Source organism: Leuciscus leuciscus, assembly GCF_965113295.1.
Source record: "Leuciscus leuciscus genome assembly, chromosome: 3".
Classification (NCBI taxonomy): domain Eukaryota; kingdom Metazoa; phylum Chordata; class Actinopteri; order Cypriniformes; family Leuciscidae; genus Leuciscus; species Leuciscus leuciscus.
The window spans coordinates 62,407,503-62,422,421 of record NC_138727.1 but is presented as its reverse complement, the minus strand read 5'-3'; the positions used below and the strand labels follow the sequence as shown (position 1 = coordinate 62,422,421).

At 40.0% G+C, this 14,919-nt stretch overlaps 2 protein-coding genes across 4 annotated transcripts in view; both read left to right on the top strand.

Annotated features, from left to right (window-relative positions):
• Window positions 1-334: 334 nt before the first annotated feature.
• The window catches only part of LOC309493747 (caspase b-like), a 49,871-nt gene continuing 35,286 nt past the window's right edge, over window positions 335-14,919 (top strand). The window contains exon 1 of the mRNA XM_082162974.1: window positions 335-432. Within this exon, the coding sequence (XP_082019100.1) occupies window positions 361-432 (72 nt within the window). The 5' untranslated portion in view covers window positions 335-360. The remainder of the gene's footprint in view (window positions 433-14,919) is intronic.
• The window catches only part of LOC309493762 (caspase b-like), a 37,504-nt gene continuing 22,971 nt past the window's right edge, over window positions 387-14,919 (top strand). For all 3 annotated transcript variants that reach the window (XM_082162998.1, XM_082162997.1, XM_082162996.1), the window contains exons 1-5: window positions 387-491; window positions 12,446-12,719; window positions 13,286-13,410; window positions 13,706-13,882; window positions 13,987-14,233. In XM_082162998.1, the coding sequence (XP_082019124.1) occupies window positions 12,455-12,719; window positions 13,286-13,410; window positions 13,706-13,882; window positions 13,987-14,233 (814 nt within the window). In that variant the 5' untranslated portion in view covers window positions 387-491; window positions 12,446-12,454. The remainder of the gene's footprint in view (window positions 492-12,445; window positions 12,720-13,285; window positions 13,411-13,705; window positions 13,883-13,986; window positions 14,234-14,919) is intronic.

Here is a 14,919-nt window from a genome sequence, read left to right as displayed (position 1 = left end):
TTATCAGCTTCAACATTACTAATTTTCTCAGCCTTCCTCCCCTTATTAGATGAAACACATGAGAGGATGTTATCAGAAACGAGAATAGTTGACCAGTTCTATCATTCATGGTTTCACAAAACAGGTTTAAATTTGTCAGGTGTACACTATGTGATTTTAAAAACGAGGTATGTTAGAGAGTTAAAGCAAATATGAACTAGGAATGACCTCAAAAACACAAATAAGGAGATTATATAAAAAAATAATTGTGTGACCACATTTCCTTCTGTTCTTCGATAAAACGTGATGAGGATCATCTCAAATCGTTGTACACTAGTAGTCTAATCGAGTGCTTTATTGCTTAGTGGTTCGCGCGCTCAGATGTGGGACGGACAGAGACTAGTCAAAGAGAAAGTGAAACCCCTAAACTATGAAACTCAAAGACAGAGACACCAAACCCCTGAACTAAAGCTCAAAGACGGACTCTACACGAAACCCCGATCACCAGAGACGTGAGTAGACCATCCTATAATTCACTTTAACCAATTTAAATACCTGCTATTAGTTTATAGATTTGTTTTTGCCATGAATCCACTAAAAGGACACGGTGAAGAAACATATGTGAGCTGGAACGTGGGAGGAAATTGGTACTGAGACTGGTAATCGCGTTCCTCGCAAATGTTTTGCGTTCCCCCGAGAAACTTTGCTTTCACTCGCAAAGAACACAAAAGTTTTGCGAGCGAAGTAACGCAACAGTTTTTTTTTTTTTTTGGGAGAGAATACAAAATATATGCCGAATACTTTTCCACCACCATGTCCACGTGGCCTTAGCAGGGACGTGCACAGACATTTTGAGGGGCAGGGGCTCAAGTGAAATAAAGGGCACTTCTCATACGTATTTTTTTCCTTTTTATAAACAAAAAAGTATATTAACACAACTCTGACTTCCTTTTAAAAAAATTAATTAAAAAAGTTAATTAATTTTATCTTCCTCAAACTCACGCAATTGTTTCATTTTCAAAAGATGTCTACAAAATAATCAGTTTACACAGAAACCATGGTCTCCTTAGTATTCACTAGGTTTATAGAGCAGCAAAGGAAACCATTCCACAATGTGCAGGTTTTGAAAACATTTTCTATGCTACTAGTTTCAAGTATATTTGAAGAGTTCAGATGCAAAAGCCTCTTAGTGCCATCTGAAATTTTCTTCTAAAATGAGAATTTTTTTTCAAGCTCGTATATTTAAGTTCAGTAATTTAACTTAAATGACAATTAAGAAGTAATTTTCATTGCCAGTTATGTGAAATAAGTGAACATAAACATACAAGCTTGATAAAAATGATCATTATAGAAGGAAATTTCAGATGGCACTTAGAGGCTTTTTCATCTGTACTCTTCATATTTAGAATAACCTAAATAACTGCATCAAGCAGAGGGGCGTGTTTTACTAATAATTTGTTTATTTTTGCACAAGGCACTACATCGTTTTAATTATTTTGGTGTTATCAGAATACATAACACTTTAAAATTAAACTTACAAAAATAATTGAGTAAAAATTCAATAAAAGCCAATGTCATGTATTTGTGGTTGTATGGAATACTATTTTATAAAGGTTTAGAGGAAATAAAAAAAATAAAATTACTCATAAATAAAAAATTAATTTATAAATATTGTTATTTGTAATGTTTAATGTTAACTTATTTCTACTCAGTTTTATTTATTAATGTAGGCTACCAGATGCAGTTACTCAGATTTACTAAATTTTTTAGAGTGTATCCTCCATCTGTTTGCATCTGTAGATTTCTTCTAAATTCACCAATTTAGATTTCTAAATTTCAGGGGGAAAGACTCTTGATGTAAGTCATTAACTGAGGACGTTCTGTATGCAAATTAGGCGTCAACTAGTTAAAATGCGCACATTTGCATCTAATTGACAGGGCAATGCAGGTATTTTAGGATAAACAAAATAACTAAAGCATATCACCTGGTGGTGATATATGCTTATTTTCTTAACTTATTTTATTACATGTCTTGGTTGAATTCCAATGTAGAATGCGGTCTGTTATTTCTTGATAAGAGACCGCTGTGCGGAGTATAACAGACCGTTGCCATGAAAAACAGAGCGTTGCTATGGACTCACAGGATTCTAACCGTAGGAGACGGAGCGTACTATTTTCTTTAGCGGAAGCAATACAATCGGGTTTAACAATCGGGGGAGAGGGAGAGGGAGCGCTTCAGAACTCCTTACCTGATATTTAGATATACTATTCCTCAATAAATATATTTGTTTGACAGGGAAGCTGTGCGCAAACAGAAATATATATTATAAAAAAATAAAAAGCACCCCAGAAAAAAGGGCACTTTCTCTCCAGGAATAAAAAGGGCAGGTGCTCAAGCCCCCTTTGATGTCTATGTGTGCACGTGCCTGGGCCTTAGGGTTTCCGTATGTAACATACTTCCATTGTGGCAGTGCCCTGGCTTATATGTACACGTTTGTACCTAAATTAGAAGAACCTTTTTAAAGGGGACCCTAGCTCCCAGTGTCAGTTTTTGTACCTTTTTTTTCTGAGAGGGAATGTTCTGACGAACAAGGTCCTGTAGCTTATAGTGCAAGTCTGCAACAATTAGTCTGTAAATCCTATTTATGTCACACGTGATATTTGAAACATTCGTCCTCATTAATAGGCTAATCAAAAGACTGGGTGTTTCACTATTTTGTGCCACATATTGTTGTTTCTGGCGAGCACGGGGATCGTTTTGCTTTGATCAAAGTTCGCACACGTCTAGGGCGGCAAATCAATAGGCTTGTTTGAGATGAGCAAAATCTGCGCAGAACCGATCACCGGTGATCAGCGCGACATGCATGCCGGTTAGAAATGTGTCCGAGTGCGGTCCGCCTTGCTCTGATGTCATGCTGACGTATGTCAAAAATCTCTCGCGAGTGCAAGGCGCACCTGTCGGATTCTGCAGTCGCGCGCAGTTGCTCTCCACCGACTGCGCTGATCAAAAGCACGCAACACAGTAGGCTTGTTTGAGATGCGCCTTGCCTCGCCTGAAACGTATGCGAGAGTAGGCGGCTGCAGTGAGAGGAGGAGTGAAAAAAGCGCAGGCAAGCCGGACAGATCTCTCTTCTCGTAGTGGATCTGACACCTGCGAGATCAAAGACGGATATCGCGGGATTCACCGGATTCACGCTCGTGCACAGTGTTGCTAATAAATTGGATTGAATTTAAGTTCTGTTGCTTTTATATGAAAATAAATATAATGAACAAGACACCCAAAGTAGCCTACTTATTTAATTCCATTCCAAATACATGTTTATCCGTCTTTTTTTCTTTAATACAGACATGTGTTTTTTTGTTTTTGTTTTTAATAAAAATGACATTGCATAAACCATAGTGATTGCACTGTTAGGTAGTTTGGGAATATTCACACATAACATATACACATAAAACATGATATCAGAGTTTTAAAATCAAACATTTTAAAAGAGAACAATACATCACGGTTGTTTAAACCAATGAACATCAAGCTGTGTCGTCAGCAAGTCGTTTCCCATCATGCTTTTGATCAGCGCAGTCAGTGGAGAGCAACTGCGCTCGACTGCAGAATCCGACAGGTGCGCCTTGCGCTCGCGAGAGATTTTTGACATACGTCAGCATGACATCAGAGCAAGGCGGACCGCACTCGGACACATTTCTAACCGGCATGCATCTCGCGCTGATCACCGGTGATCGATTCTGCGCAGATTTTGCTCATCTCAAACAAGCCTAATGACTTTCGCGAGAGGATAACAAATCTACACGTGACGCGAGGAAACGGGAACTCGCGAGCTCATTCAAACCCTGCGCGCGCATGACATCTCCTCTGCACGCAATACAAGAGGTGTGTTCGACATCGGCTGCGGCTGGATGTAACCGATCGGCGAGAGTAGCCGCGTGCAGGCGGGGAGGAGCTGCAAACGGAGACGTGAAGTCGGACACTTTCTGGTTCCCGTAGTGACCGCTCACGTGGTGTTTGCATACTTTACCACAGCTGCAGTGAAATAAATGCAATATTTGCCAAATAATACGATGTTTCAGAGACATTTTCATTCAATACTTTATGTACTGCTTCATACAGCGTCTGTTTGAACAAGAATAAAGTTCAACATAAGCTACTATCAATGAAGTGGAGTCTATGTTTTTTAAGCAGTTTTAATTTGATAAACATGACACAATATAACATCGCAACGACATGAAAAGAGTGTTCACTGTTATAATAAACTGATTTGAGAGCTTTAGAGGAACTAAAGGGGCATGTTCAAGTTCAAAACGGTGCGCAACGTTTTGCTACGGTTTCCGGGTTGAACGTCATGTTTCCTGGAAACGGCGTGCACCGGTGTGCAACGGGGTTTGAGATACGTTTTCTCTTGTTTGGTGGGTGTGTCAGAACTGCAGTCCAATCAGCAGCAACATGTATATAAAACACGGGGTATTAAAGTGAACTTGCACAATGGGTTCAAGGAAAGTAATTTACAAATGTGTTCGATGCAGCTCGGTATACGCAACAACTGAGGATATTAGAAGACATGTTTGTCGTAAGTTTTATTGTAAAAATATAGGATATCAACATAATGATGTAGTTGTTTATATTTTTAGCTTCATTGCAAGTGTATGACATTTGGTATAGAAATAAACAATGGTAATTAAGTGCTTTTCCTAAAAATGAGAAAGAAAATACAGGGTATTAAAACAGTATGACCTACAAATAAAGTCAGTATGTGAGGCTAAATAGATGTGTTTTAGTCTGAAATAGGTAAGATGTGTGCTTCCATTTCAGTTTCAGCAATCCCTTCACTCGATTGGGATGTTCTCTTTTGTTCTGGGCGGCAAGTGCAGTAACTGTAACATCGAGCATATTTTGTAGTATTAAACACATATTTATACCGACTTCATCAGGCTCAGAAAATTCTTCACAAAGAACACAAAGAATGAGCCTTCTCAGCTGCCATAGTTGCAACTCTTGCGTCATCAGAACAGTGTGTTCAACACATCACCGTTTCTGTTTAAAAAACGTTGTGCAACGTTTTGCCGGGGCTGAACGCAGCCAAGGTGTTCGAATAAACACGAAACACACGTGATCGTTGTCGTGCGGTGAATCCGGCCAATCGTGGAACAGCTGTGTCGTCATCAGCCCTCGTGCAGCCGCTCTTGAGAAGCTGCGCTGGCTGAGTTCTCCGGCTACTCTCGAATCGCTCTCGCGGTACTTTGATGGCATACGTGTCACAGCCACGTGGCGTCGGCGCTGTATCAAGTCGGACAAAATTTCTAACCGGCATGCACTGCTTCAAGTCAGCCGCCGATCGGTCTGCGCAGAGCTGCATGAAGTCAAACAAGCCTAAGTTCTCACGCGCGTGCATGATCATTCCCCACGCTCTCGCGCTTGATCTCCTCTCGCCTGCTGCTTTTGCTCGCTCGAACACTTTTATTTTTGGCAGTCAAGGGGCGGGACTTACTGTTTTAAAGGGATAGTTCACTTTAAAATGAAAATTCTGTCATCATATACTCACCCTCATGCTGTTTCAAACCTGTAGGCTATGAATTTCTTTCTTCTGCTGAACACAAAGGAAGATATTTAGAAGAATGTCAGTATCCAGGCAGTTTCTGGGTCCCATTGACTTCCATAGTATATTTTTGTCCTACTATGGATTCAAAATTATAACTTTGCTATAAACTATTATAACAAAACTATAACTCACTTTGCATGTAATGAGTCTATATAATATATTAGTTTCACCTGTATGACTTTGCATTCCCATTTTTCTCCAATTTTCTTTTAGATATTTTAACACAAATCACAGTGTTATAAATATAAAATATAAAAATCTATAAACATTTGGGAAATTTGCAATGCTAAAAACCATGGAAATGAGTCATTACAGTCTGTAAATATCTCTTAGCAACACAATGCAATCACTAGTAAGACTTCCTGTTAATAAAGTATCTGGTAAGAATCTATTCTATATTAACAACACATTAAATCACATTACACATTAATAAACCACAATAAATAAAACAAATTAAGTGATGTCTCATGTCTGAAGTCGAGTGAATTACGGGTCATTGGACAGGCGTCCAATCACAACTGACTTCCGGAAAAGGGGAAGTAACCAATGACATTTGAGGTTATTAAAACAGTAAGTCCCGCCCCTCGACTGCCAAAAATAAAAGCAAAAGCAGCAGGCGAGAGGAGATCAAGCGCGAGAGCGTGGGGAATGATCATGCACGCGCGTGAGAGCTTGTATTGCGTGCAGAGGAGATGTCATGCGCGCGCGCAGGGTTTGAATGAGCTCGCGAGTTCCCGTTTCCTCGCGTGTAGATCAAGGGAGTAATGTTTCAGAAAAAACTGAAGCTTCCCCGGGGGCCGCCATTGATTAGCAGACCATCACCTACTGTTAGCATCCCATTGACTCCCATTCATTTTGGCATCACTTTGACAGCGAATAACTTTACATCTGAGGCATTTGAAGACTCCATTTATCCATTATTTATTTCTAAAGAAACACGAAAATGTATAAAAGGCTCCATTACCTTGTATCTTACGTTATGGCCCCGTAGAAGCAGTTTTTGTAAAAATAGGCTAACGATTGCGTCATAACCACGCGACTCTCTGTCGCACAGTAGATAGATTACCGTATGGACAGGAGGAGAAGCTCGTGGGCAATCGGGGGGACGTAGAGGCAAAGTGACAAAATAATTAATCAGAATACTTAGCAAAAGTTTCTCCTGCTCCTAGCTCATGGACACCTCCTACTCACACTCTCCGTCTCTGCAAGATTTGGAAGGGAATGATTCAGATTTCTCTTGGCACAGCTACTAGAAGACAGACGGGTTGCTCATGTCACATCTACGTCGTCAAGCTCAGTGTGAGTCTACGCAGTACGCTCGACCATCAGGAAGTGAGAGCTTCTAATTTACTTCACTTTTCTCCGTTGAATCCAATGGGGTCGCTGTGTCCATTTATTTTACTGTCTATGGTGTAGATCTGTTATCCTCTCACGGAAGTCATTTACCGCGCGCGCCAGCATCAGTTGTGCGCTCGGTTATTTTAGTCATTGATTTTCCGCCATACACGTTACTCAGTTTTTCGTTTCAGTGCAAAATAATCACAGGAAATCGAATCATGTCTCAAGTTCTCGCAGTTGTGGCCAATTATTGTATGATTTTTAAAAATTGCGAAAAAATTGAAATTGCGCAATATTCGACTGGCTTTGTAGAGTGAAAGTAAGATGGAAGAAAATAATATGCAACAATGTAAAGTGTAGGCCTACTTTTCTTGTTGAAATAAAATTGTAAAAACTTTTTTTTTTTCGCAAAAATTACATTTTATATAAGAGTATCTACAAGTATTGTGTAATTTTCACTTGAGTAAAGCACACATGCTCCAAAATAATGATAATTGAGTAAAAATATTTTAACATATTTAAATATGATATTTTAATAGTATTTTTGATAGTAAAAAAAAATATTAATTTTGATATTTTGATATTATCTTTTTTTGTTTTATATGAAGAAAGTCATTTTCCTCCTTGATGTAATACACTCAAAAAGTAATTAATTGCTCTTAACTTATTTAAAGACATTTTACTCGCAATGTATTTTAGAGTTTATTCTAAATAAATTAAATTAGTTTAATTAGTTTAATAAACTTATTTAAAATAATTTTAATTTAGTTTAAAAGACAGGTGTCAGTACTGAGCTTCATAAATTAATGTTGATTTTCCTAAAAAAAAAATTGTTTGAACTCACTATTATTGTGATCAGTGTTTCTAGCGGCTCCCTTGCAGTGATGCAATAAGACATCACTGTTATTTGGTTTCAAAGGAAGAGAAGTAATAAACATTATATATACAGTGGGTACGGAAAGTATTCAGACCCCCTTACATTTTTCACTCTTTGTTATATTGCAGCCATTTGCTAAAATCATTTAAGTTCATTTTTTTTCTCATTATTGTACACACAGCACCCCATATTGACAGAAAAACACAGAATTGTTGACATTTTTGCACATTTATTAAAAAAGAAAAACTGAAATATCACATGGTCCTAAGTATTCAGACCCTTTGCTCAGTATTTAGTAGAAGCACCCTTTTGATCTAATACAGCCATGAGTCTTTTTGGGAAAGATGCAACAAGTTTTTCACACCTGGATTTGGGTATCCTCTGCCATTCCTCCTTGCAGATCCTCTCCAGTTCTGTCAGGTTGGATGGTAAACATTGGTAGACAGCCATTTTCAGGTCTCTCCAGAGATGCTCAATTGGGTTTAAGTCAGGGCTCTGGCTGGGCCATTCAAGAACAGTCACGGAGTTGTTGTGAAGCCACTCCTTCGTTATTTTAGCTGTGTGCTTAGGGTCATTGTCTTGTTGGAAGGTGAACCTTCGGCCCAGTCTGAGGTCCAGAGCACTCTGGAGAAGGTTTTGGTCCAGGATATCCCTGTACTTGGCCGCATTCATCTTTCCCTCGATTGCAACCAGTCGTCCTGTCCCTGCAGCTGAAAAACACCCCCACAGCATGATGCTGCCACCACCATGCTTCACTGTTGTTGAGACTGTACTGGACAGGTGATGAGCAGTGCCTGGTTTTCTCCACACATACCGCTTAGAATTAAGGCCAAAAAGTTATATCTTGGTCTCATCAGACCAGAGAATCTTTTTTATCACCATCTTGGAGTCCTTCAGGTGTGCTTTCATGTGTCTTGCACTGAGGAGAGGCTTCCGTCGGGCCACTCTGCCATAAAGCCCCGACTGGTGGATGGCTGCAATGATGGTTGACTTACTACAACTTTCTCCCATCTCCCGACTGCATCTCTGGAGCTCAGCCACAGTGATCTTTGGGTTGGGCCGGACAGCCAGCTCTAGGAAGGGTTCTGGTCGTCCCAAACGTCTTCCATTTAAGGATTATGGAGGCCACTGTGCTCTTAGGAACCTTAAAGGGAAACTCCACCTCTGGAAAGATGAATGTGTATTTAAATTGGGTCATTTATGTAGAAGAAATGTGAAATTATTTTTGAATTTGGAGCTTTCTAGACTGAGAAAAGCCAGAAAATTTATTTTTGGCTCATGTGGATGAAAGACAACAACTCCCAGAATGCACTTGCTTCGCTGCTCTACGAGGCAACTCCCAAGCCAGGCCTACCGGTTAGAGAGCAGTTGTAAACAATAAAGCTAACTAGTCTCTGTGAGTCTGCCCAGGTTTTTGAGATCGCATATCGCACAAAATGTCCGGGATTCGGCTTTTGCGTTCTACAGTCGCCATTCATTGTGTTTACTGTGGCGAGCAGGACGAGACTAGGGCCATGGGAGAACGACGCGAGGCCGGTGGCGTGATTACTGATGACCGACACCTGTCTCGTATCTCTCAAGGAGGAGCGGGTATTTTCTTAGCAAAGGTAAAACGCACATCAACCGATTTCTTAGCAAAGGTAAAACGCACATCAACCGATCACGCCACCGGCCTCACGTCTTTCTCCCGCGGCCCTAGCCTCGTCCTGCTCGCCACAGTAAACATGATAAATGGCGACTGTAGAACGCAAAAGCGGTGGTGTGATTACTGATGAGCGGCGCCTGTGAGATGCACCGGTCTCGTGGGCTATCTCTCACGGAGGAGCGGGTATTTTCTTAGCAATGGTAAAACGCACATCAGCCGATCATTTGTTTAGCGTTCATGTAAACACTACATTCAGATTCACCAATCGGAATGAATTCAGTTAGATTGAAACAAAAGGTGTGCATGTAAACAATGAATGGCGACCGTAGAAAGCAAAGCCGAATCCCGGACATTTTGGACGATCTCAACGGCCGGACATGCAGGTTTCTGCCGGTGAAATCAAACGCACTGGCACTGATCTGTGATAGGTCTGTTAGCACATTAGGTCCAACCCCCTATGGGCGGGTTTGAAAGGGTGGGAACTAGTGCTTGTAGTCTTAACAGAAATCCCCCCCTCTTACACTTCCTCCTACAATGACGCAAAATGACGATTTTTGCGTCATTGTAGGAGGAAGTGTAAAGAGGTAAATACAGATTTCTCTCGTCTCAGGGGAAAATGAGAAAATGTTGCACGACCATTCAATAGTATGACTGGGTTTCTAACATTGCAAAGCTTAATGCAAATGGGTGGAGTGTTCCTTTAAGTGCAGCAGAATTTTTTTGTAACCTTGGCCAGATCTGTGCCTTGCCACAATTCTGTCTCTGAGCTCTTCAGGCAGTTCCTTTGACCTCATGATTCTCATTTGCTCTGACATGCACTGTGAGATGTAAGGTCTTATATAGACAGGTGTGTGGCTTTCCTAATCAAGTCCAATCAGTATAATCAAACACAGCTGGACTCAAATGAAGGTGTAGAACCGTCTCAAGGATGATCAGAAGAAATGGACAGCACCTGAGTTAAATATATGAGTGTCACAGCAAAGGGTCTGAATACTTAGGACCATGTGATATTTCAGTTTTTCTTTTTTAATAAATGTGCAAAAATTTCAACAATTCAGTTTTTTTCTGTCAATATGGGGTGCTGTGTGTACAATAATGAGGAAAAAAATGAACTTAAATTATTTTAGCAAATGGCTGCAATATAACAAAGAGTGAAAAGTGTAAGGGGGTCTGAATACTGTTGTGGCAAAAATCTGTCAAACGTCTTCAACAGATCCGATTTTGTCACCTCAAATTGGCAAGGGTAGCAAATATGCTCTGTAATTACGGCTTACTCAAAATCTCTCCGGGAGCGCTTTCCAGCGCTCGATTGATTCCGGTTCACCTAATTAATCAGGTGTGGCCCTTCCGGCCACTTTTACGAGCTAGTTTCCGGCCTTGCACCAGTAACCTTCTCTGCCCGCACCAAAGAAATAGTCTCAGCCACCATGGTTCACTCACAGTCATACCAAAATTACACCACCACACAAAATAAATTTGACTGTCTCTTACCAGAGATGCTTCTGTTGCCACCCGGATTCGTTTTCTTAATTCCAGTGGTTGCTTCCTCCGGACTCCGGCGGAACGGCCCCTCGTCCCTCAAAACTGTTCGGGGTAGGGCTGTGACTCTTAGTCCAGGAGGCCAATTCACCGTCCGCTCTCGGGTCCGAAGGGCACATCCATGGAAATCCTAACTTCTGACACCAATTGTTGTGGCAAAAATATTCATTAAACAATCATCACTGCGTAAGAGACACTCTGAAATTCAAATGATCATTAAAAAGTATTTTATTCTTGCAAGAAGGCCCAGTTGCCACACAGAAGTCACCAGTACAGTCTGTGAAACAAGTGCGACGACGAGAGGGAGGGCAGAGGAGCCTTTATACTGCTTTCAAGGTCTTCTGCTTACAGGCCCTTATCTAAACAAGGGAAAGTTTCTCTGCTAGTGATCTAATCCTGCTGAGTTTATTCTTACAAACTCACAAGTTCAAAAATTGGACGGCCTCTTACCCTAGGGTTCAATCTGCCTCCTCCTGATGTCTCATCTGTTTCCCAGTGTTTAAAAACACACACACATTAGTCATATGTTGGCAGACCACATACAGTCCAGCAAAGAGTCATTTCAATGTCTTACTGAAAGTAAATGAAAATCAATACTGTAAATCAATGAAAATTTTAAAAATTCCATTACAATACTTTCCGTACCCACTGTATATATACGTGTGTGTGTGTGTGTGTGTGTATATATACAGTATATATATATATATATATATATATATGTGTGTGTGTGTGTATGAATGATAGATAGAATGATAACATAACTATATTTTATGTAAAATAATGATGAATTAAAATTATGTTGGCAACACTTCCGTGATAAACACCTTGTAAAACTTGTGTTGATATAATCCCTCTATATTTGTGACAATATATTGTATAATTGATCATGCTCGAGTCACACAGACTTCAACATTCAGCATGCAAAACACAACAATGGTAACAATTACATTTTATTTAAAGTAAATTATCAAGTTCCCACAGTTCTTTTTTAGTAACTAGAACTTTTGTGTAAGTGAACTACAGTACACAAACTAAGCATTTGTCGGTTCAACATATTATTCCTATTTCACCTTACTTGTTTTTTTAAGGCAATCGGTTTGCATTCTTTTTAAAGTAAGTCTCACTAATTCGATTTTACAATGTTACAACAACTTTGACCTTTGACGACATAGTGATGGTGTGGTCACACACACACACACACACTGATTTTAAGCATGAAAAATATATTTTTTAAAATATTACTTGCATTTATGCTCTCCCACTTCCCCACACAAATGGGGAAGTTGGAGACTTCCCCATTTATTTTATTTATTTTGCAAATAACATAGAACTTCCCATTTGGGTGTTTTTTTGGGAAATAAATGAGAACAGTCTGGAAACGTTCTTTTTACGTTTTTTTTTTTTTTTTTTTTTTTTGCATCCAATAAAGACTTTTCTTTCTTTGCCTTTTTCTCCTAGTAACACAAAATGGACGTTAAAAAACCGATGCTTGATGCACTTGAGAATCTTGTTGATGATGACTTCAAAAAATTCAACTGGCACCTGTGGAATGGTGTGGAAACAGGCATCGACCCTATTCCTCGAGCAAAGCTTCAGAAAGCTGATCGGTCAGATGTTGTGGATTGCGTGGTAGATAAGTACAGTGATGAGGCTGGGAAGATCACAGTACAAGCGCTGCGCAAAATCAACCAAAATCATTGTGCAAAGATCCTTGAGTCGAAACTTCAGGAAGGTAAAGAATAACAATTTATACCAGTTTAAGACTGAGTTGTAGTCATCACTTTGAAAAAATAAAGAGAAATATACATGAAATTGTACAGTTATGTTAAAATTTTTGTATATACAAATGTGTGTTTATTATAAATAACACAATAAAATAACCACGTGAATATTGTGCAATAGATCAAATTATGTTAAAAATAAGGGTGTGATTTGGTGTCATAATATTGTCATATATAAAAAGCAGTAATATAGCAGTATTAAGATATGTATACTATAGGGCAGGGGTGCCCAATCCTGCTCCTGCCGATCGACTGTCCTGCACAGTTCATCTCAACCCTAATAAAACACACCTGACTTTAATTTTCAAGTGAGCCTGAAGACTTTAATTGGTTGCTTCAGGTGTGTTTGATTAGGTTTGGAGATGAACTGTTTACGACCTGAAACCAAGGACCTTGAAAGTGGCTCTTCAAAATCTTAATGCTGTAGACTTTCATCAAACGAATGTAGCTGCAGACGGATGTAGAGAATGTTCTTCAGGCTGTTGATATATTGTGATGTGTGTTTTCCTGACTTCAGTTCAGCGGTCTGAGCCGGACGACTCGGAGGATCAGCCCATCCAGTCCGACTGGAAGAGACCACACAGCATTACTCAAAGCAGACAAGAGTTTAGGACCACAGTTCTCAGAGACAAAAAAGATGAGGCAAGTCTCTGTTTCAGTACTTTTGTGAAAGCAGTGCATTCAGGGATTGCTAGTCCAGCTTTTGTAGGGCCGCCGTCCTGCAGAGTTTAAGTCCATCCAGCATCTGAAGCAGCAAGAGTTCAGGAGTTCATCTAAATCACTTTTTCAGATTTATTTTAATAATTATGAATTTTATATTGTTGATTCATCTATTCACACAATGCATATTCTTAGTTTGCACACAATGCTCCTTATTTAGTTTCAGTTCAGGTGACTCTATTGTTCTAATTCTGCTAAAACTGATGTTTTCTCATAGGTTTATATACCAAAGGACAAGTCTCAGAGGAAACGTTTAGCTCTGCTGATCACCAACATACGATTCAAGCACTCAGAGGACAACAGGGCTGGAGCAGAGAGAGACGAGGAGAACATGGAGTGGCTGCTGACAGCTTTGGGTTACAGTGTTGAGAAATACAGAGATCTAACTGGGCAAGTGCGTATAGTGGACTTCTGATGTGGATATAGAGATGTGAACAAATATTTTACAATGCATTATATACTATGCATTTCTGTAAAAAAAAGTGTTTTTATTGACAGGAAATATCTGCTAGAGTCAGGAACTTCGCTGCACGTCCTGAACATAAAGACTCGGACAGCACCTTTGTGGTTCTGATGTCTCATGGGAACATAATCCAAAATAAAGATGCCATTTTAGGTGTCAACTATCATCAAAACCCGAATGATGTCTTCTTTGTTGATGACATCTTCTCTCATCTGAACTCAGAGAAATGTCCTGCTCTGAATGATAAACCAAAGGTTATTCTGATTCAAGCCTGCAGAGGAGGTACGACATTACTGATAAAACTCAACTCCTCTTATCATACTGCCATTTCTCTGTGTACTCCGAATATACACTGCTCAAAAAAATTAAGGGAACACTTTTTAATCAGAGAATATCATCAAGTCAGTTAAACTTCTGGGATATTGATCTGGTCAGTTAAGTAACAGAGGGGGTTGGTAATCAGTTTCAGCTGCTTTAGTGTTAATGACATTAACAGCAGGTGCACTAGATGGGCAACAGTGAGACAACCCCCAAAACAGGAATGGTTTTACAGGTGGAGGCCACTGACATTTTTTCCCTACTCATCTTTTTGGACTGTTTTTCACCAGTTTTGCATTTGGCTAGGGTCAGTGTCACTACTGGTAGCATGAGGCGATACCTGGACCCTACAGAGGTTGCGCAGGCAGTCCAGCTCCTTCAGGATGGCTCATCTATACGTGCCATTGCCAGAAGGTTTGCTGTGTCTCCCAGCACAGTCTCAAGAGCATGGAGGAGATTCCAGGAAGACAGACAGCTACTCTAGGAGAGCTGGACAGGGCCGTAGAAGGTCCTTAACCCATCAGCAGGACCGGTATCTGCTCCTTTGTGCGAGGAGGAACATGATGAGCACTGCCAGAGCCCTACAAAATGACCTCCAGCAGGCCACTGGTGTGAATGTCTCTGACCAAACAATCAGAAACAGACTTCAT